At 44.8% G+C, this 20869-nt stretch overlaps 1 protein-coding gene across 6 annotated transcripts in view; it reads right to left on the bottom strand.

Annotated features, from left to right (window-relative positions):
* Positions 1-20869, bottom strand: part of ASXL1 (ASXL transcriptional regulator 1) — an 83459-nt gene that overhangs the window by 9031 nt on the left and 53559 nt on the right. For 3 of the 6 annotated variants that reach the window (XM_062204018.1, XM_062204014.1, XM_062204020.1), the window contains 6 exons: positions 4055-4175; positions 3887-3984; positions 3265-3358; positions 2677-2829; positions 1353-1516; positions 1156-1252 (listed from right to left, as the gene is read on the bottom strand). In XM_062204018.1, coding sequence (XP_062060002.1) covers positions 1156-1252; positions 1353-1516; positions 2677-2829; positions 3265-3358; positions 3887-3984; positions 4055-4175 — 727 coding nt within the window. The remainder of the gene's footprint in view (positions 1-1155; positions 1253-1352; positions 1517-2676; positions 2830-3264; positions 3359-3886; positions 3985-4054; positions 4176-20869) is intronic. The other 3 variants (XM_062204017.1, XM_062204015.1, XM_062204019.1) reach the window with 3 other exon arrangements.

Raw genomic sequence — 20869 nt, 5'->3', positions numbered from 1 at the left:
GCACAGGCAGTGGGGGTGGCTCAAATAGTTGGGCTCCTACCACCCGTGTGGGAGACCTGGATTGAGCTCCCAGCTCCCGCCTTTAACCTGGCCCAGCCCTGATCACGGTAAGCATTTGGGGAGTGAACCAGTAGGTAAGAGCTCTGTCTGCCTGCCTCTCAAATAAAAAGCAAATTAAAAAGAAACCCAAGTAAGAAGCCTTTAATGAGCTTCCCTGGAGACACTGCGCATGTGTGGTCGCAACTCACTGCTGGGGGAATGGAGCCCAGTGCAGCTCCCCAGAGAGGACCTCAGAAGCTGGCATCTGGCTCGCGTTGGACCTCAGCCCATGCACCTTCTCCCTCTGCTGCTTCTGCTTTGTGTGCCTGCTTTAGTAAATCTCCGTGCTGAGCATGACTGCAGGCAGTCCTGCTAGGAAACCATCAAGCCTAGGGGGGTTCTTTGGGTACTCCCGACACTCTCTCCATGTAGTTTCCCCACAAAATGAACTTCAGAGCAGCTAACAAACACTCCAAGTGGTAACTCCTAAGAAGACAGAGCTTAATGTGTCAGTGCTGCAGTGGCTCTTCCTCTACTCTCCCAGACTACACCACCACGATTACTGGAAAGAACAGGTGTCTGTCACTGTCTTGGTTTTGAAGACTTATTTATTTATTTGACGGGCAGAGTTACAGAGAGAAGCAGAGACAGAGAAAGAGCTTTCATCCACTGGGAAGCTCCTCAAATGGCCACAATGGCTGGGGCTTCTTCTGGGTCTCCCATGTCGGGGCAGGAACCCCAAGCACTTGGGCCACCCTCAGCTGCTTTCCCAGGTACGTTAGCAGGGAGCTGGATCAGAAGTGGAGCAGCCAGGACATGAATCAGTGCCCATGTGGGATGCCGACACTGTAGGCTTCACCAGCTCCACTGTTTAGTTTTAAAGATGAAAAGGAGATGCAGAATGGACCTATACATACAGCATAGTGAAAGTCCAAATATTCTGCCTACTTCCTCAGAACCGTGGGACACAGTAACACACCAACATCTGTTTATGTTGTGGGGAAAGGCTGTCTTCTGCTCCATCTCTCTTGAGAAAAAAAAAATGAGTGCTTGGGTTTTAAATACCAAGAGACAAGGCAGACGCATCTCCAGCCATCAGAGATGATGTCTACTTACCATCAGCCAGGCGTTCCCGCCAGCTCTGAGCCGCATGGGTAAAAAACTCGTTATTTAGCGCACTGCCGCTGAGACGCAACAAGCCATCGGTCCCCACCTTGAGGGATCAAGGGAAAAACACAGAACAATAAATACAGAAACTTAAGAGAAAAGAAGCCTGCCCAGACAGAGGCAAAGGGGAGGCTGCACAGGAGCACCTGTCTGTCCACTTCCGGCAGGAGGAAGAGGAGCTGCTGCTGGAAGTGCGATGGCAGGGCATGGAAGGTCCGAGAGTTGATCAGGGCACGGAGGTTGGTGTTGACAAGAATGGACCCTGGCGTCTCAAAATCTATCTCTTCCCCTCTGTTGCGCTTCATTTGACCTGTGATGTTTTAAAGCAAGATACAGATTTTCAGCTAATGAAAGCAAAAAAAGCAAACACCAACTGACAGAAAAGCTGGAGCCAGCACTCATGCTACCCCGAGCTCCTGTGCACACGATCTGCTCGATCCCCCAGCCCGCCCTAAGTGTGTTACCACTGCTCTTCCAGGTTCCTGTCATTGCCATCGCCCCAGAGGACACTGGGCTCTCGGGCCCTGGGACAGCACTCTGTACCGTGCTGTGTCACAGCCTGAAGCGGACACTCTTCCCCCGGAAAACCAGGCAGGGGGGCAGGTTCTGAGCATTCTTCCAAAGCTGGAGAACAGGCTCAACAAAGCCCAAGTGCAGACGTGACGTAAGCTGTCTAAAAGCAAACCTAGTTAGCTTACTACAGAGATCTGCAGATGCCCTCTGTGACTGGCTGGAGAGCTCTGCTGTGCGTGCAGGAACGAACGAAGGGTCATTCAAAGCCCGGAAATGTCAAAGGGCAAGTGCACTTCTATCTGAAGAAAAACCACTCAGCACAGAGACCAGACGGAGCACTGCTGATGGGCGGGAAAGCAGCAAGCCGCGTTCTCACAGGCAGTGGTTTGTGCTAAGGTTCAGAAGCCAAGGCTCGTCTTCCTAATGCGTTCACGTGCCTCACTTACAGAAACCCCCGCACTTGGGCGCTAAGAAATCAATCCTGCAATAGCAAAGAGCGCGCTAGCATTGCGACTAACTCTTCTGGGGGTGGGAGGTGCACAACGTATAACACTACTGAATTTGCTTGCGCCTCCACCATACACTTCCACTGCACAGATTCAGTTATAAAAAGGGAGTGTCTGACAGTGATTACAATGCTGACACAAGCACGGCAGGAGGCCACCAGAGAAAGAAAACAGATGTCGGGGTTCTTCATCAAGACACTCACTACGCAGTAACAAGGCCAGGCCCTGCAGGGGCACACAAGGAGTAATGTGGCAGCACTTCTGCCGGCCAGGAGTCCTCACAGTCTAGCTACACGTGAAATAACCAAAATACAAAGTAAACACAAAAAATGGAAGGCCAACCAAGAAGTAAAACTAAGGTGGTAAAAGAACTGGAGCAGGAAATATTGTCTTCTTACTGGGCCTGCAGGGACCCCTTGACAGGCAGAGAATTGAGTGCCAAGCCACTCACCTGTGGCCGGCTTCCGGAAGCCTCTCAGGAGCGGGGCAGGGTCCCGGGCGACCTCGGCCTGGCCACGAATAGCAGCGCTGCCCAAGGCCAGAGAGCCGCTGCTGCTGCTCGACGGGCTGCCGCTCTCGCCATCGGCGTGGCGGCCTGAGAACCCTGAAGGCACAGCATTCCACTGGTCAACAGCATCACGCGCCCACGGCTCTTGGACAAGCTTACTTCTCCCAGCTCTCCCTGAGAGGCGGCCAGCAATGCCCACACGCTTCTGTCTCCCAGCCTCGAGTGGCCAGAACTCGCCACCTCCTGGTCTGGCTTTCACAGAGCACCTTAAGAATGCCAAACCGCCACCGTATTTGCACAGCACTACACCATCCTCCATGGATCCTCACAAGCGCCTTGGGAGGCAAAGAGGAGGGCACACAGCAGAGCCCAACACCGAACCTCCAGCAGGCCTCACCCCACAGAGTGCTGCCTTCCAGAGCTGGGCCTCCTGACCACCGCACCGAACTAAAGGTCAGAGACTGCTGACACAGGGAGGCCGAGTCCCCGGGACCTGAGGCGAAGGCACCACCGTCTTGACGTTACACATACCTGATGCTGATTCCACGTGGGCCCCGTTTACCTTCAGAGGAGTCAGGACAACTCGAGGCAGCATCACTCCAGTCTTTTTCTTCTGTCTGTTTGCCTGTTCCCCAGAGGGAATAAAGGCCCAAGTTACCTGCAGAGCCACAACAGCACACCCTCCCGGCACTAACTTTGCCTCTCCTCGGAAGACAGGGGTCCCGCTTAACCACCTCCACTAGGTAACGCTGACCACAGACCAATGTTCCTGAGCTCCGAGTCTGTCATGGTGCCGAGCCTCACAGCAGGCTGGAAAGAAGGGGCTGGTACCCCCTCATTTCACGGATAAGGAATCTGCCCAAGGTCACACAGCTGGTCAGTGGCAGGGCCATTGAAATGCCAACTCCCAGGCTCATGTCCTCGCCACACTGTATTATACTTCGCCCTAGATGTTCATGTGTTCCAGGAAATGAAGAGAATTTACTCAGCCACGGGAGAAACACGAGATCACTCTGGTTTCAGAGAGCCTGTTCTAATGGTTTCCCTATGGACCAGTTTTAATATAAACAGGTGGACACCAGACTTATTCCCTCAGCAGGAGGAAGGCTCCTGTCCTGTGCCTACCTGTGGTCGTCACCACCTCTCCTCTCACCTGTGAGGAAGCTTTGTAGATGTCCCTGGGATTCGACACGGGCCGACTCTGAGATTCTGTAGAACAGGATGCATTTGAGGACGTTTCATCAAGAGACACTGCGAGAGGAAAATACATATGGGTCCCGAGTGACTGCAGGGCCCCTCCCCTCGTCCTCAGGACACTCACCATCGTTCTCACCACTCACGGTGCTGGCCTCATTGGACTCGCAGCTCTCCACGTCAGCGGAGTCCTCTGGCTCCTCTCCCTCCACGGCTGCTGGGTTGCGAGACCACTGCAGGGCATCCTTCTGTGCAGCAAAGCACAATTCAGGTGAACAAAAGCCTACAACCCCACCAGCCCCGCAGTCACTCCTCAGTGTGTCTGCTTCTGGAGAAGAAGAACTGAAAATACTGATGAGCTCCTATCCTCTTCTAATCGATCTTTCTCTCAGTGAGTTCTTTTCACAAACACATCATCAACAAAGTTAGATACAATTTTCTTTTGATCCTCACTAAGCACTTACCGGGCACCAGTTCCTGGAAGGGCAAACCAGAAAGAGCTGGAACCAGGGCCCTACCCTCAAGGTACTCAAGGAAGCAGGGAGGAAAGCCCAGGGGCTGCAGCGTGAGGCTCAGTGATGGGTGATGCGAGGCTGTGGCAGCCAGCAGGGGCGCCTGACGGTAAGCCGGGCAAGAGGCACAGGCCTCTTGAGAGTAAGGATGGGGGAGCAGGGCTTCCAAGGGGTGTGTTGCTTTAGCCAAGCTTTATAGGAAGATAGCTACGAGGCCAGGGGCTGGCAGTGGGAAGACACAGGAGAAGGAAACAAGAGGAAGTATTCCAGACTCAGGAAACTGTAGATTTCAATGGAGGGTGAGGAATTGGATACATAAAAAGAGAGAGCCAAGAGGGCAGATGATAAGGTCTTGATTGTTCTGCAGTCTTTGAAGGCTGTTAGCCAGGGGAATAATCCAAGTTTTAGGAGTTTCATTCTGGCAACCTAAAGAAGCCTGTGCAGAAGAATCAGATCATAAGAAAATCCAATGGAAACGCTTAAGATCTAAACCAAACTATAAGCGCAGCAATAAGATTTGAGTGTAGAGAGGAGCTCTACCCCAAATTTCACCCAACAAAAGCTTCTTCCATCTGACTTGCTGTATAATTTCAGAATTAAAGTCCACTCATTCCAAGGAGAACTGAGGTGCTGTCTCCCAGCAGTGCTAGGAAGGATGGAATATGAATGTATGGATACTAGGGCAGGAGAGAGAGGAGGGAAGTGGAGACGGAGGAGGGGAATGTCTTCTTTGAACAAAAGCATGTGAAGAAGAGTAAGCAAAATCATGACTCTACCTCTTTAAATTATTACAAAAATTTAAAGGAGGAACCCATGACAACCTAACTCTACATTAAGTTTTTATCAATTATTTTCATTAATTGTAACTCAAAATAATGCTGTCTTAAATTGATATTATCTCTTCCCTACTGGTCATACACAACCCTCAGAATCAAAAGCTAAAAGAAGTTTCAGTATTAATTATATAAGTATGCTTACTGATTGCCATGGTTTAGGAATGACAAAATTAAGTTTAATTTCTGACTCTTTGTAGGCAAACTAAGACAATTCAGTTCTGCAAAGAGTGTGGGAAAATCATACATACATGACTGGTGACAGTGAAAATGGTATTGAAAGGTTCATACACTATAATGGGAGAGTACATTGCTCATAAAAATCTCAAAAAATGTATACAGGTTAAGTAACCATTATCTGAAATGCTCGAGACCAGGAGACCAGAAGTGTTTCACATTTCAGTTTTCTGGATATTTGGAATACCTGCATATGTATGAGATCTCTTGGGGTGGGGGTGGGGGTGGCCAAGTCTAAATATGAAATTCATTTATGTTTTATTTACAACTTATATACCTAGCCTGAAGATAATTTTATGCAACATTTTTAGTGACTTGTGCTTTTTTTTAAAATAATTTTTTATTTGAAAGGCAGATTGATGGGAGAGAGGAAGAGACAGAGAGAAAGATCTTCTACTTGCTGGTTCCAAAATGGTTGCAATGGCCTGGTCTGGGCCAGGCCGAAGCCAGGAACCTGGAATTTCTTCTGAGTCACCTGCATGGGGGGCAAGGGCCGAGACTTGAGGTATCTTCTGCTGCCTTCCCAGGAGCACTAGCAGGGTGCTCGACTGGAAGTGGGAGTGGCTGGGACTGGGACGCTGGCTGCACGTGACTAACACATGAGGTGAATGAATCTTTAAAGAAATCAAGGTGTGAATTAAGCACTAAACCAAGAAAAGGTGATCAAATAGCCATTAGACACATGATGGTACTTAACCTTACCAACAGTAAGGAAAACATGAAATAATGCAAATTCGAACCCTAAGGGATCAGACCCAGCAAAACAGCAGACACTGAAGGTTGACAATACAGAGTACTGCTGATGAGGATGTGGAAGAGGGACACTGAAAACGGCCCCAATCATACTGAGGATAGAGGCTGGTTTGTAAAGATGCAGATCTCCTATGGCCCAGGCTTGGATTCCCTAGAGGAATACACTTCAGGACACACAGTAGCATGACACAGACAGTTAACAAGGCAAAGTGGCCATCAACAGTAGAATCTAAGTGGCAGTTTACTCAATAAATTATTCAAGGACTTGGGCCATCTCCCACTGCTTTCCCAGGCCATAGCAGAGAGCTGGATTGCAAGTGGAGCAGCTGGGACTCAAACCAGTGCCCATACAGGATGACGGCACTGCAGGCGGCAGCTTTACCTACTATGCCACAGCGCCGGCCCCCAAAGTTATTTTCTGAAGTCAGGATAGTACTTAGTAGTTCCTTCAGGAAGAAAAAAAGGTTGTCATTTAAAAATGGAATGGAGGGGTTGAAGACTGTGGCCCAGGCACCATATTTTTATTTGAGTGGCAGTTACAAGGTTATTTCACTTGATAATAATTCAGTAAAGGGCTGGTGTTGTGTCACAGTGAATTAAGCTGCTTTCTGTACCGCCAGCATCCCAAATGAACACTGGTTCAAGTCCCAGCTGCTCCACTTCTGATCCAGCTCTCTGCTCATGTGTCTGGGAAAGCAGCGATGATGACCCAAAGTCATTGGGCCTCTGCATCCATGTGGGAGACCCAGATGAACCTCCAGGCTTCAGATCGGCCCAGCTCCAGCCATTGCAGCCATTTGGGGAGTGAACCAGCAGATGCACAATCTCTTTCTCAGAGTTAAGAGAACTCTGCCTTACAAATAAATAAATCTTTAAAAACACAGACAAAAAGTATCGTTATTTCCAAATGATATAATCATCTACACTGAATCCAAGAGACTCATACCTAGTAAGAGAATTCATCAAGGTTTTGAGATTCAAGATCACATAAACAAGAAATCAAGTGATCAGGACATCAGCAACAACATATCAACATTACCCCTTGGAAAACAGAACTCGGAACAAAGAACTTAAGCTGCTCAGAGAACAACTCCATAAAAGAAACGTAATCATTTTCTAAAGAAAACATCTTACTGAGAAAGGTTTAAAAACCTAAATAAAGAACTTTACCATATTCTTAAGATTCAATATTGTAAAAACATCAATTCTCCCCAAATTGATTTGTAGATTCAATGAAATTCCAGTAAGACTCAACAAGATTTTCTGCAGTTTGATTCCATATGGGAAAGCAAAATGGTCACCATCACTAAAACACTTTTTTCTTTAAAAGACTGATTGATTGATTTGAGAGCCAGAGTCACAGAAAGAAGAGGGAGAGACAGAGAGAGAGAGGTTTTCCATCTACTGGTTCACTCCCCAAACGGTTGCAATGGCCAGAGCTGAGCTGATCCAAAGCCAGGAGCTTCTTCCAGGTCTCTCATGTAGGTGCAGGGGCTCAAGCACTTGGGCTCTATCTCCCACTGTTTTCCCAGGTGCATTAGCAGGGAGCTGAATCAGAAGTGGAACAGCTGGGACTCAAACCAGTGCCCATATGGGATGATGCTGGCCATTGCAGGCAGTGGCTTAACCCACTATGTCATAACACCGGCCCCTTAACTGAGTTTTTAAAGCATGGATGAATTTTGACAAAACTTGTAAAAACAGGGGATGGTACTGTGGCAAAGTAGGCCACCACCTTCAGTGCCAGCATCCCATATGGACGCCAGTTCGAGACCCAGCTGTTCCACTTCTGATCCAGCTCTCTGCTATGGCCCAAGTATGGGGCCCTACACCCACATGGGACACCGGGAAGAAGCTCCTGGTCCCTAGCTTTAAATCAGCTCAGTTTCGGCTGTTGTGGCCATTTGTGAGTGAATCAGAGGACTGAAGACCTCTCTACCTCTTTCAAATAAGTATCTTAAAAAAAAAAAAAAAAAAAAAGCACTAAAAAATTTGTAAAAACAAAACAAAATAAATCACATAAAACATTAAAGAAAGTCTATCCAAAGTCAAAATTCAACTCTGGAAAACTAAGGCTAAAATGGTCCATTAGTAATATTTTATTTTTCTTATGTGATTCTAAAAGAATAATTAAAACTAGCAGAGCAACCTCCATGTCTGCTTGAGAAAAGGCTTCACTATTTTTTAAGCGTTGACACTAAAAAGTTCTAATGATGTTGAAATCCATTTTCAATATCAAGCATTTTCAATATTATAGCTGTCAAAGGAGAAAAGGAAAAAATCTTATTTAAAAACTGAACACTTTGTTGAATTACAGTTTAAAGAAAATGAAATTGTCAAAGTTCTCACTAGAATTTGCAAAAAAGGAGTTTCACCAACCAGAAACAAAACAAACTCTTGTCTGTGATTTGCCACCCACATCTGCCAGCAGAGATGCCACATAATGATGGCCACAGGCCCACCGTCCCGCATCTGAGCCCTCTGTGGCTAGGTGTGCTTTAGAATTCAGAACTTTTTGAATCTTATAATGGTAAGTGATTGTATGTATATCACTTCCAGAATCCATAATCAAATACATTAATATTTTTAAATAAACCACATACATATACCAAGTGAAATAAATAGAACAAAAATAACCTTGTCAGTCTAGATCAGTTTGCCATCGTTTGAATTTGCAGGTCAGCTTTTACTGTCAAGCAAGTTATTAAAAAAACACTCAGTTCTCCAAATATTTTGAATTTCAGAATTGTCAATAAGGGATTATGCATCTTTATCAGGAAGTTAAAAAGCTCTTCGTTTAAAAGAATATCGGGGGGGGGGGGGCAGCGTTGTGGCACAGCAGGTAAAGCCACTGCCTGTGATGCCAGCATCCCACATGGGCACTGTTTCAAGTCCTGGCTGCTTCACTTCTGATCCAGCTCCCTGCTAAGGCATCTGGGAAAGCAGCAGGTGGCCCAAATGCTTGGGCCCCTGCACCCTCGTGGGAGACCCAGAAGAAATTCCTGATTCCTGGCTTCATTCAACCCAGCCCTGGTTGTTGCGGCCATTTGGGGAGTGAACTAATGGGATAGAAGAACTCTCTCTCTCCCCCTTGCTTTCTCTATAACTGTGCCTTTCAAATAAATCACATTACATTTTTTAAAAAAAGGAGTTAAACATTTTAGGTATAAATTCTGATATTAGGATCACAAGAAAGTACTTGTTTCTCAAAAATGATTTTTTAAAGGATCTGAAAGTTTTAAATTCTTTTTTCATGATGTTCATAAAAAACCAGTTATAAAATATCCCAGGGGCCAGTGCAGTGATGTAGCAGGTTAAGGCAGCTGCTGCCTGCGGTGCCAGCATCCCATATGGGCGCCAGTTCGAGTTCTGGCTGCTCCATTTCCTATCCAGCTCTCTGCTATGGCCTGGGAAAGCAGTGGAAGATGGCCCAAGTCCTTGGGCCCCTGCACCCACGTAGGAGACCTGGAAGAAGTTCCTGGCTTCAGATTGGCGCAGCTCTGGCCATTGCAGGCAACTGGGAAGGAAGACCCCTCCCTCCCTCCCTCCCTCTCTCTCTCTCTCTCTGCGTAACTCTTTCAAATAAATAAGTAATTCTTAAAAAATAAAAAAAGGGGGCAACAAATGTAACAGGACTTTATTAAAAAAAAAAAAGAAAGAAAGAAAACATGAGGCTGTAGTCCTCTGGAGAAATTATCACACATTTGCATGTAAATAAAATAATGATGTTATAGCAGTGTTTATAGTGGTTTAAAACAAAAACTGGAAAACACAAAAAATCTAAATATTCATAAAAGGGACTAGCTAAATAAAATGAAGTACACTGACATGACACACTATAAATAACAGCTAAAGGGAATAAAAACACATCCATGTGAACAGACCATGGACATGGATGTACAGCAAGGCTGCACACTGAATTAATGTCAGTGGTTGCTATTGAGAAGGAACAGGGGCCAGTGGCCTGAGTGGCAGCTGGGGGGATTTGGAATGGGTGCCAAGGGCATCTCCCACTTTCCCTGCACAAAGCCTCATGCCTCCATACAAAAAGAGCAAAATGAACACATTCTTCCTTGTATCCTCCCGAAGTTCCTTTAGAATGGCTACAAGAATGATAAAGGTACAAAAGGCACAAAGACAATCAGAAGGGGGAGGCAAAAAGCAGCATGTGAGGGATGTCAACAGCGATCTGGAAGACCGACAGCAGGAAGACAACTGACTCAACAAGGGAAAGAAAGCCAAGGCTGCAGGCTGCAGAGAGGAGAGTCACAAAAAGGAAGCGTTAGGCCGGCGCCGTGGCTCAACAGGCTAATCCTCCGCCTTGCGGCGCCGGCACACCAGGTTCTAGTCCCGGTCGGGGCACCGATCCTGTCCCGGTTGCCCCTCTTCCAGGCCAGCTCTCTGCTGTGGCCAGGGAGTGCAGTGGAGGATGGCCCAAGTGTTTGGGCTCTGCACCCCAGGGGAGACCAGGATAAGCACCTGGCTCCTGCCATCGGAACAGCGCGGTGCGCCGGCCGCAGCGCGCTACCACGGTGGCCATTGGAGGGTGAACCAACGGCAAAAGGAAGACCTTTCTCTCTGTCTCTCTCTCTCACTGTCCACTCTGCCTGTCAAAACAAAACAAAACAAAACAAAACAAAACAAAAACAAACAAACAAAAAAAAACAACAAAAAGGAAGCGTTAGCCGTTGGTTCACCCTCCAATGGCCGCTGCGGCCGGCGTATCGCACTGATCCGAAGCCAGGAGCCAGGTGCTTCTCCTGCTCTCCCATGGGGTGCAGGGCCCAAGCACTTTGGCCATCCTCCACTGCACTCCTGGGCCACAGCAGAGAGCTGGCCTGGAAGATGGGCAAACGGGACAGAATCCGGCTCCCTGACTGGGACTAGAACCCGGTGTGCCAGCGCCGCTAGGCGGAGGATTAGCCTGTTGAGCCACGGCGCCGGCCAGATCTCTCAGTTTCTGTCTTTTCTTCTAACACTGTCTTTCGAATAAAATAACTAAATCTTATGTGAAAAGATCTGAGTTTCCAGGTTTAATTAGGCAAAATGCCAAGCATAAGCAATGCAATTTGACCCACATTACAGCAACATATTGTGAATTTTGAAAGTACAGGAGAAAAAGAGGCTAAAATCTCCTAGTCAGAAAGGACTCAGGTGACATCCACTTTTTAAAAGCAGTTTTGGAGAATGTGACTAGAGTAACAGCTTCTGGAATTCTGAGTTAAGCTAGTAACTCAGTGTAAAACAGAGAATAAAAACATATAAAGTCTCAATTAACCTCCTACCCACCTGTTCTCAAAACACAACTTTACATAAATGTGCTGTACACAAATGTATTATGTACAGTATGTACATGTAAATAGATAACAAAAATATGAGACCTAGGAAAGCCAGGATACCCGTACAACACAGAACAAAGGAGAGAATTCCCAAGATAAGGGGACAAACCAGGAAAACAGTCTCAGGCATAGCAACAGGGTAACCAAGCGGCCCTAGTTTGCCTGGGACTTTCCGTCTTGGCACTAAACATCCTGTGCCGCAGGGAAACTCCTTAGTCCCGGTCAAACCAGAATGCCTTGGCACCCTACACACAGTCCATACTGGAAATATCAGAAAGGATGGTTCCATGACCACATCTTCAGAAAAAAGAGTAAAACTGATGTACTAAATATAATAGAATAGGATTGAGTTCTTCTGTTTTGTGTTTTATTCCCCATCTGTATTATTTATTTTGAAGTACGTGAAATGTAACATGGTTATAAAAGTGAAAACTGTTAGAAGTTGTGCTCACGGGAGTGGCACTATCCTCCACCCTTCCATTACCATCTCCTTTCCCCAACTCTCTATTCCCACTGTCTCCAGTTAGGGATACAACCTCACCATAGATAAGTTTTTTACACTTTGATTTTTTCACTTAATATATTTGGAAAATCACTATCATTTCATAAATATCTTTCTCATTATCTTCTCAGCTATATAAAAATCCACAACGTGGGGGTCAGCGCTGTGGCATAGTGGGTAAAGCTGCCACCTGCAGTGCCGGCATCCCATATGGGTGCTGGTTCGAGTCCCAGATGCTCCACTTCCAATCCAGCTCTCTGCTGTGGTCTGGAAAAGCAGTAGAAGATGGCCCAAGTCCTTGGACTCCTGCACCCCCATGGGAGACCCGGAAGAAGCTCCTGGCTCCTGGCTTCAGATCGGCACAGCTCCGGCTGATGTGGCTGATTACAGGGGGTGAGCCAGTAGACGGAAGACCCCCCCCCCCCCTCTCTGCCTCTCCTTCTCTCTCTGTATAACTCTTTCAAATAAATAAATATATCTTTAAAAAAATCAACAATGTGGGTGGATCACAGTTTACACAACCGTTCTCCCATGCTGTCATATTTACATGGCTTTCAACACTCTACAAATATTACTGCCTTGAATCATCAAGTGGAAATGCTGGATCAAAAGCTTGAGGCAGGACTGACATTGTAGCGTGGCAGGTTAAGCAGCTGCCTGCAACACTGGCATCCCTATGGGTGCTGGTTTTTGTCCTGGCTGTCTCACTTGCAATTTGGGTCCCTGCGAATGCGCCTGGGTAGGCAGTGGAAGATTGCCTGAGTTCTTGGGCTCCTGCCACCTGCACAGAAGACCCAGATGTAGCTCCTGGCTCTTGTAGCCATCTGGGGAGTGAACTACTGGATGGAAGATTTCTCTAACTCAATCTTTCAAATAAGTAAATTTTAAAAAATGTTAAGATGGGGGCCAGTGCTGTGGCGTAGCAGATAAAGCTGCCGCATGCAGTGCCAGCTGTTCCACTTGCGATCCAGCTCTCTGCTATGGCCTGGGAAAGCAATAGAAGATGGTCCAAGTCCTTGGACCCCTGCAACCGCGTGGGAGACCCTGAAGAAGCTCCTGGCTTTGGATCGGCGCAGCTTCGGCTGCTGCAGCCAACTGTGAATCAGCGGATTGAAGCCCCCTCCCCCACCCCCCGCTGCTGCCTCTCCTCTCTGTGTAACTCTGACTTTCGAATAAATAAATAAAATCTTTAAATTAAAAATCTTTGAGAAACAATAATAATAAAGATTGGTGAAGGGGCAGCTGTGTGGTACAGCAGGTTAAGTCAGGGCTTGAGATACTAGATACTCACATCTATATGGAGTGCAGATTTCAGTCCCTGCTACTCTGCTTCTGATCCAACTCCTGATAACGAGCCTGGAGAAGGCAGCGGATGACAGCCTAAGCGCTTGGATCTTTCTCAACAACATGGGAGACTGGAAGGAGGTCTAGACTCCTGGCTTCAGCCTGGCCAAGTCCTGGTTGTTGCCAGCACTTGTGGAATGAACAAGTGAAAGGAAGATTTCTCTGTGTCTGTCACTCTGCCTTTCAAATAAATAAACAAAGCTTAAACACATACACACAGATTGATGCAAAAATAATTTTTTTAAAGATTTATTTTATTTGGAAGGCAGAGTTACAGAAAGGCAGAGGTTGAGAGAGAGGTCTCCCATCCACTGGTTCACTCCCCAAATAGCCACAATGGCCGGAGCTGGGATGATCTGAAGCCAGGAGTTAGGAGCTTCTTCCAGGTCTCCCATGCAGGTGCAGGAGTCCAAGGACTTGGGCCATCTTCTACTGCTTTCCCAGGCCATAGCAGAGAGCTGGATCGCAAGTGGAGCAGCTGGGTCTTGAGCCAGTGTCCATATGGGCTGCTGGCTTTGCAGGCAGCGGCTTTACCTGCTACACCACAGCACTGGCCCCCATCTTAACGTTTTTTAAAATTTACTTATTTGAAAGATTGAGTTAGAGAAATCTTCTATCCAGTCGTTCATTCCCCAAATGATAATTTTCTCAAAAGTGCCAATTCACCCTCCAAAACTTCTATCAATTTGTGTTTTGTTTTTTTTTTTTCAAGATTTATTTCTTTGTTTGAAAGGCAGAGTTACAAAAGAGGAAGAGAGGGATCTTATATCTGCTTGTTCACTCCCCAAATGGCCACGAAGTCCAGGGCTGGGCCAGGCTGACACCAAAACCAGGATCTTTACCTGGGTTTCCTGCATGCTGCATTCCCAGGCACATTAGCAAGGAGCTGGGTTGAGAGTGGAGCAGTCAGGACAAGAGCCAGTGACCATTTAGGATGTAGGCATCATATGCAGCGGCTGTAACCACTACACCAAAACACCGGCTCCACAGAGTGTTTGCAAGGGCAATATGAATTCCTGTTATCCTGCAACCTTGAAAAGACAAAGTGTTGATACTTCAACTTTTTTTTTTTTCTAATATTTATTTCAAATTACGATCTACCACACTAATGGGGCACAGAGGTGGGTCTCATTCAAGTTAACTAGTAAAAAGAAAAAAGAGACTTATTATTTGAAAGGCAGAGGCAGAGGAAGAGAGGATTTTCATCAGCTGGTTCACTCCCCAATGGTTGCCAACAGCTGGGGCTGGGCCAAGCTGAGCCCAGGAGCCTAGAACTCCATCCAGGTCTTCCAAGTGGGTGCAGGGGCCCCAGCATTTGGACCATCTTCCGGGAAGGAGACTGATCAGAAGAGCAGCCAGGACTCGAACCAGGGCTCGCTCATATGGCATGCTAGCACTGCAAGTGGCAGCTTTACCCACTGCGCCATAATGCCAACCCCAAATAACTCCTGAAGACATTATTTGACTATGTTCTGTTAAGGCTAGAATTCTAAATGAACTATAAGCAAACACTAGTTAGATCATGTGCTTTTTACAGAATAGGCTGGCAACTGTGAAACTATTCAGTGTACATTCTCTAGAACTGAGCAAGTAAGTAGACACAAAAAATAGATTAACTGGAGCCAGGTTTTCCAGTGTTGGAACAGTAAGTTACGATGTGCAAAGCCAAAATGAACTCTGCATCCTGGTACTGAAGGTTTCAGTACGAGCATCGTGTGAAGACAGGCAGACACGAAGCACACAGATGTGAACATGCAGACTCTTTTAAACTAAAAGAAACCAAAGAGTTTTTTTTTTCTTTTCTTTTAAAGATTTATTTATTTATTTTGAAAGGCAGAGGTGGACAGAGAGAGAGAGGTCTTCTAACTGCTGGTTCACTCTCCAGATGGCCACAATGGCCAGAGCTGTGCCGATCCGAAGCCAGGAGCTTCCTCTGGGTTTCCCACGTGGGTGCAGGAGCCCAAGCACTTGGGCCATTCTCTACTGCTTTCCCAGGCCATAGCAGAGAGCTGGATTGGAACTGGAGCAGGTGGCTCTGGAACCAACAATCATAGAGGATACAAGCAGTGGCTTTATCCACCATCCACCATGCCACAGCCCCAGCCCCAGCATTTTTTTCAAGATGGTAGAATAGGGAGGGAGCTTACTGCTCCAGTCTAGGGAAGGATAGTTAAAAAAAAAAAAAAAAAAAAAAGTTGAGAGTGCAATCTCAAAGAAAGGTTAGGGATAAAACGGCAGAAGAAACTCCATGTAAATCAGGGGGACACTGTGAACCTACGGGGGGGGGGGGGGGGGGTGTGAGGACGCGCATAGTTCAGGACCCCAGCAGCCAAAAGCCTCAGCACCAGCTTTGGAGTAAGGTGAGACCACACTGCCGTAGCCCAAGCCATTGACAATAAAGCTGTGGGAAGAGCCTGGCATGGGACGGGCTTGGAGCTCTGTGGGGGACAGTATACCTGCCAACCCAGAGGAAAAAAAAGGGGGGCGGCACATTCTCTCTCCCCTACCACCTGGTACCAGTGTCCGGTAACTAGCCAACAGAGGGTGGGCACCATTTTGAACACACCTAACAGCTGCGCCAGCTTGTGTCTGCACCCCCAGCAACTAGCCAAGAGGAGATGCCCGAGTCTGGCTGGGAGAAGTGACAGGGAACTGGGTGCTCGTAACCGTGGGAGCCTTTCACAGCCAGGGCTGTGAAAACACTGTGGCTGCGTGGGAGGGCACAGGGTATGGCTGGGACTTTGGGCAGTCACTGTGGGTGGCTCCACATGCTTGGGGCTCCCTGATTCCCTGGTGAGGGTCACTGCTGCAGGATCCATGTTCACACTGAGGACTGCACAGATCCTTTGTGTGGTTCTTGTGGCAGTGAGGATAAAAATTGTACTCAACAGGGCTAGCACCCAGGCGTTGGCATCCTTTGAGGAGAGGAGGTGAGCGTGAGAATATGTCAACAAAGCAGAATAAACCTCCCCTCTGATTAAAAATAAATAAATAAAAATTTTACCACGCCCAACTTGAGTGTCAGCTTGGACACTCCCCCCATCCTAGAACACTGAACAGAGCCCCTGACCATACCCAGCACACACCTCTGGGTATTCACTGACAGAGCAGACACTCCACTAAGCCACAGAGGCATAGTCCATAGGTAAAAGCCACACAGGGTGAAAGAGAAAAAAACAAAAACAAAAACCATCAAGTATCTCTACAAATGTCTAACAATAAACACAGCAATTCAAGAAATAAGAATAAGGAAGACAATATGATGACCCCAAAAGAACACACAACACTTCAATACTAGAATATGAAGAGGAAAAGATTGACGAAATGCCAAAAACAGAATTCAAAAAACTGATCATGGGATCACTTAGAAGTAACCAGAAGCAAATTCATGTACTAAAGAAATCTGTGTATGAATGAAATTTTTCCACGAAATTGAGATTCTGTAAAGATTTTTATTTATCTGAAAGACAGAGTTACAGAGAGAGGTAGAGACACACACAGAGAGAGGTCCTCCATCTACTGGTTTACTCCCCAAACTTCAGGCGAGGGCTTTAACCTACTGCACCACAGCACCAGCCCCCAAAATTGAGATTTTAAAGAGAAATTACAATTAAATATTGGAAATGAAGAATTCAATAGAAAAATAAAATTATTGAAAGCCTTAGGAACAGAATCAGTAAAGCAGAAGAAAGAATATCCAACTTAGAAGACAAATCACAGCAAACTGTTGAAATCTTTACTCAGTAGTTGATCTTCTGTATATAAAGATAATTAAAATGAATCTTAATGAAAAAAATTAAAAATTTAAAAATGGCTTTGCAAAACTAAAAACATCCACAAATGAGAAACTCTGAAAAAGCATAAGACATCTCAAAAAGAAATAAAAGTTTCTATATATATATAAAAAAATAAAAGAAGAAGACAAAGCACAGGAAATTATACAGTCAGACCAAACACAAGAAGGAATCAGAAAACTAAAAAACACTGTTGGGAATCTACAGGATACTATCGATGAACCAACATATGGGTTCTAGGAGTTCCTGAAGACGTGAAAAGAAAGGATTAGAAAGCTTTTTTAGTGAAATAACAGAAAACTTGCCTAATTTGGAGAAAGAAAGGGATACCCAAGTGGACACACATAGAACTCTGAATAGACATGAACAGTAAAGATGTTCACCATGACACACTGTAGTCAAACTCTCCACAACAAAACATAATGAAAAGATTCTAAAATGTGCAGGAGAGAAACCCCTAATTACTTTCAGAGAATCTCCAATTAGACTCACAGCTGACTTCTCACCAGAAACCCTACAGGCTAGGACAGAATGGCAAAATATATCCCAAGTCTTAACAGAAAAAAACTGCCAACCCAGAATACTGTACCTTGCAAAGCTCTCATTTATGAATGAAGGTGTAATAAAGACATTCCATAACAAACAGAAATTGAAAGGATTTGTCACCATTCGTCTAGCTTTACAAAAGATGCTTAAGGATGTGCTACACACAGAAACACAGAAACATGGTCATCACTATGAAAGAAGCTGAAAGCAGAAAATCTTCCAAAGTACAAAGGAAATCCAAAGAAAACAATATTTTTGGGAAAATGGCAGGGCCAAGTCGTTATTTATCAACAGTCACCTTGAATGTAAATGGCCTCAACTCTCCAGTTAAAAGATACAGACTGGCTGAATGGATTAAAAAACCAAAACCCATCTATCTGCTCACCAACAAAGATATATGCAAAGTCAAAGTGAAAGGATGGAAAAAGATATTCCATGCTAAGAGAAACCAAAAAAGAGAGTGTGGCTATCCTAATATCAGACAAAATAGACTTTAACACAAAAACTGTTAAAAGAAAAGGGCACTATGTAATGATTAAAGGATCAATTCAACAGGAAGATGTGACTATTATAAATGTATATGCACCTAATTACAGGGCACCTGGCTATTTAAAAGGAATGTTAATGGATCTAAAGGGAGATTTAGACTCACATACAACAGTAATGGGGGACTTCAATACATCACTTTCAGCAATGGACAGATCAACCAGACAGGAAATCAGCAAAGAAACAGAGTTAATCGACACTATAGACCAAATGGATCTAACAGATATCTACAGAACTTTTTGTCCTAAAAATGCAGAATACACATTCTTCTCACCAGTGCATGGAACTTTCTCTAGGATAGACAACATGCTAGGCCATAAAGCAAGCCTCAGAAAATTAAAAAAAAAAAGAAAATCAAAATCATACATCTTCTCTGGCCACAATGGAATGAAGCTAGTAATCAACAACTCAAGAATCTCTAGAACATAAGTAAATACACGGAGACTGTACAACAAGCTTCTGAATGAACAGTGGGTCACTGAAGATATCAAAAATTTCTGGGAACGAATGAAGACAACACAACATATAAAACTTAGGGGAAACAAAAGCAATGTTAAGAGGAAAGTTTATAGCAACTGGTGCCTACATCAAGAAATTGGAAAGGCAGTAAATAAATGAGCTATCAATGCATCTCAATGACCTAGAAAAACAACAACAAACCAAACCCAAAACTAGTAGGAGAAAAGAAATAAACAAAATTGAAACAAAAGATTAGCAAAATGAAAAGCTGTTTTTTGAAAAAATTGACACACGACACACCATTGGCCCAACTAACCAGAAAGAGAGAGAAGACACAAAAATCAATGCAAGTATAGATGAAAAAAGAAATGTAACAACATATACCACAGAAATAAAAAGAATCATCAGAGATTATCACAAACAACTGTATGCTAACAAATCGGGAAACCTAGAAGAAATGGATAAATTCTTGGACATATACAACCTACCTAAATTGAGCCATGAAAACACAGAAAACCTAAACAGATCAATAACCAAGACAGAAATTGAATTAGTAATAAAGACCCTCTCAACAAAGAAAAGTCCAGGACCAGATGATGTCACTGCTGAATTCTTCCAGAAATTTAAAGAAGAATGAACTTCAATTCTTCTCAAGCTATTCAAAACAACTGAAAGGGAGGGAATCCTCCCAAACTCCTTCTATGAAACCAGCATCACCTTAATTCCTAAACCTGAGAAAGATAACAGAGAAAGAGAACTTCAGACCAATTTCCCTGATCAATACAGATGTGAAAATACAGATGTGAAAATCCTCAACAAAGTACTGGCCAACTGAATCCAACAACAAACCAGAAAGATCATTCACCCAAACCAAGTAGAATCTATTCCAGGTATGCAGGGATGTTTCAACATTCACAAATCAACCAATGTGATACATCACATTAATAAATTCAAGAATAAAACTCTGCCTGTCAAAAAATAAAATGAAAAATAAAAATAAAAATAAACCATATGATCATCTCAACAAATGCAGAGAAAGCATTTGATAAAATTCAACACCCTTTCATGATGACAACTTTAAGCAAACTGGGTACAGAAGGAACATTCCTCAACACAATCAAGACAATTTATGACAAATCCATGGCCAGTGTACTACTGAATGGGGAATTCTCACTCTCACCATTGCTATACTTGGAAGCATTCCCACTGAGATCTGGAACCAGACAAGGATTTCCACTCTCACCATTGCTATTCAATATAGTCCTGAAAGATTTAGCCAAAGCCATTAGGCAAGAAAAAGAAATCAAAGGGGTACAAATTGGGGAGGGGGAAGTCAAACTATCCCTATTTGCAGATGACATTACTCTATGGCATAGAGGGTAAAAAGCCGCTGCCTGCAATACCAGCATCCCAAGTGGGCACCGGTTTGAGACCCGGCTGCTCCAACTTCCAATACAGCTCTCTGTTGTGGCCTGGAAGACAGTGTAAGACGGCTCAAGTCCTTGGGCCCCTGAACCTGCATGGGAGACCTAGAAGAAGCTTGTGGCTCTGCATCAGCTCAGCTCTGGCCATTGCAACCATTTGGGGAATGAACCAGCAGATGGAAGACCTCTCTCTCTCTCTGTGTGTGTGTGTGTGTCTGCCTCTGCCTCTCTGTAGCTCTGCCTTTCAAATAAATAAGTAAATCTTTGTTTACAAAGAAAAAAAAAACACTATTGGAACATGTAAGAGTTTGGTAAAGTGGCAAGATATAAAACCAACACACAAAAATCAATAGCCTTTGTATACACAAACAATGCTACGGCTGAGAAAAAACTTCTAAGAGCAACCCCATTCACAAGAGCTACAAAAAAATCAAATACCTTGGAATAAATTTAACCAAGGATGTCAAAGATCTCTACTATGAGAAATACAAAACATTAAAGAAAGAAATAGAAGACAACAAAAAAGAAAAAATCTTCAATGTTCATGGATTAGAACAAACAATATCACCAAAATGTCCATACTACTGAAAGCAATTTTCAGATTCAGTGGAATACCAATCAAAATACCAAGGACATTCTTCTCAGATACAGAA

This window comes from Lepus europaeus, chromosome 10, assembly GCF_033115175.1.
Source record: "Lepus europaeus isolate LE1 chromosome 10, mLepTim1.pri, whole genome shotgun sequence".
In the NCBI taxonomy this organism is placed as follows: Eukaryota; Metazoa; Chordata; class Mammalia; order Lagomorpha; family Leporidae; genus Lepus; species Lepus europaeus.
This window is presented reverse-complemented; position numbering and strand designations above follow the sequence as displayed.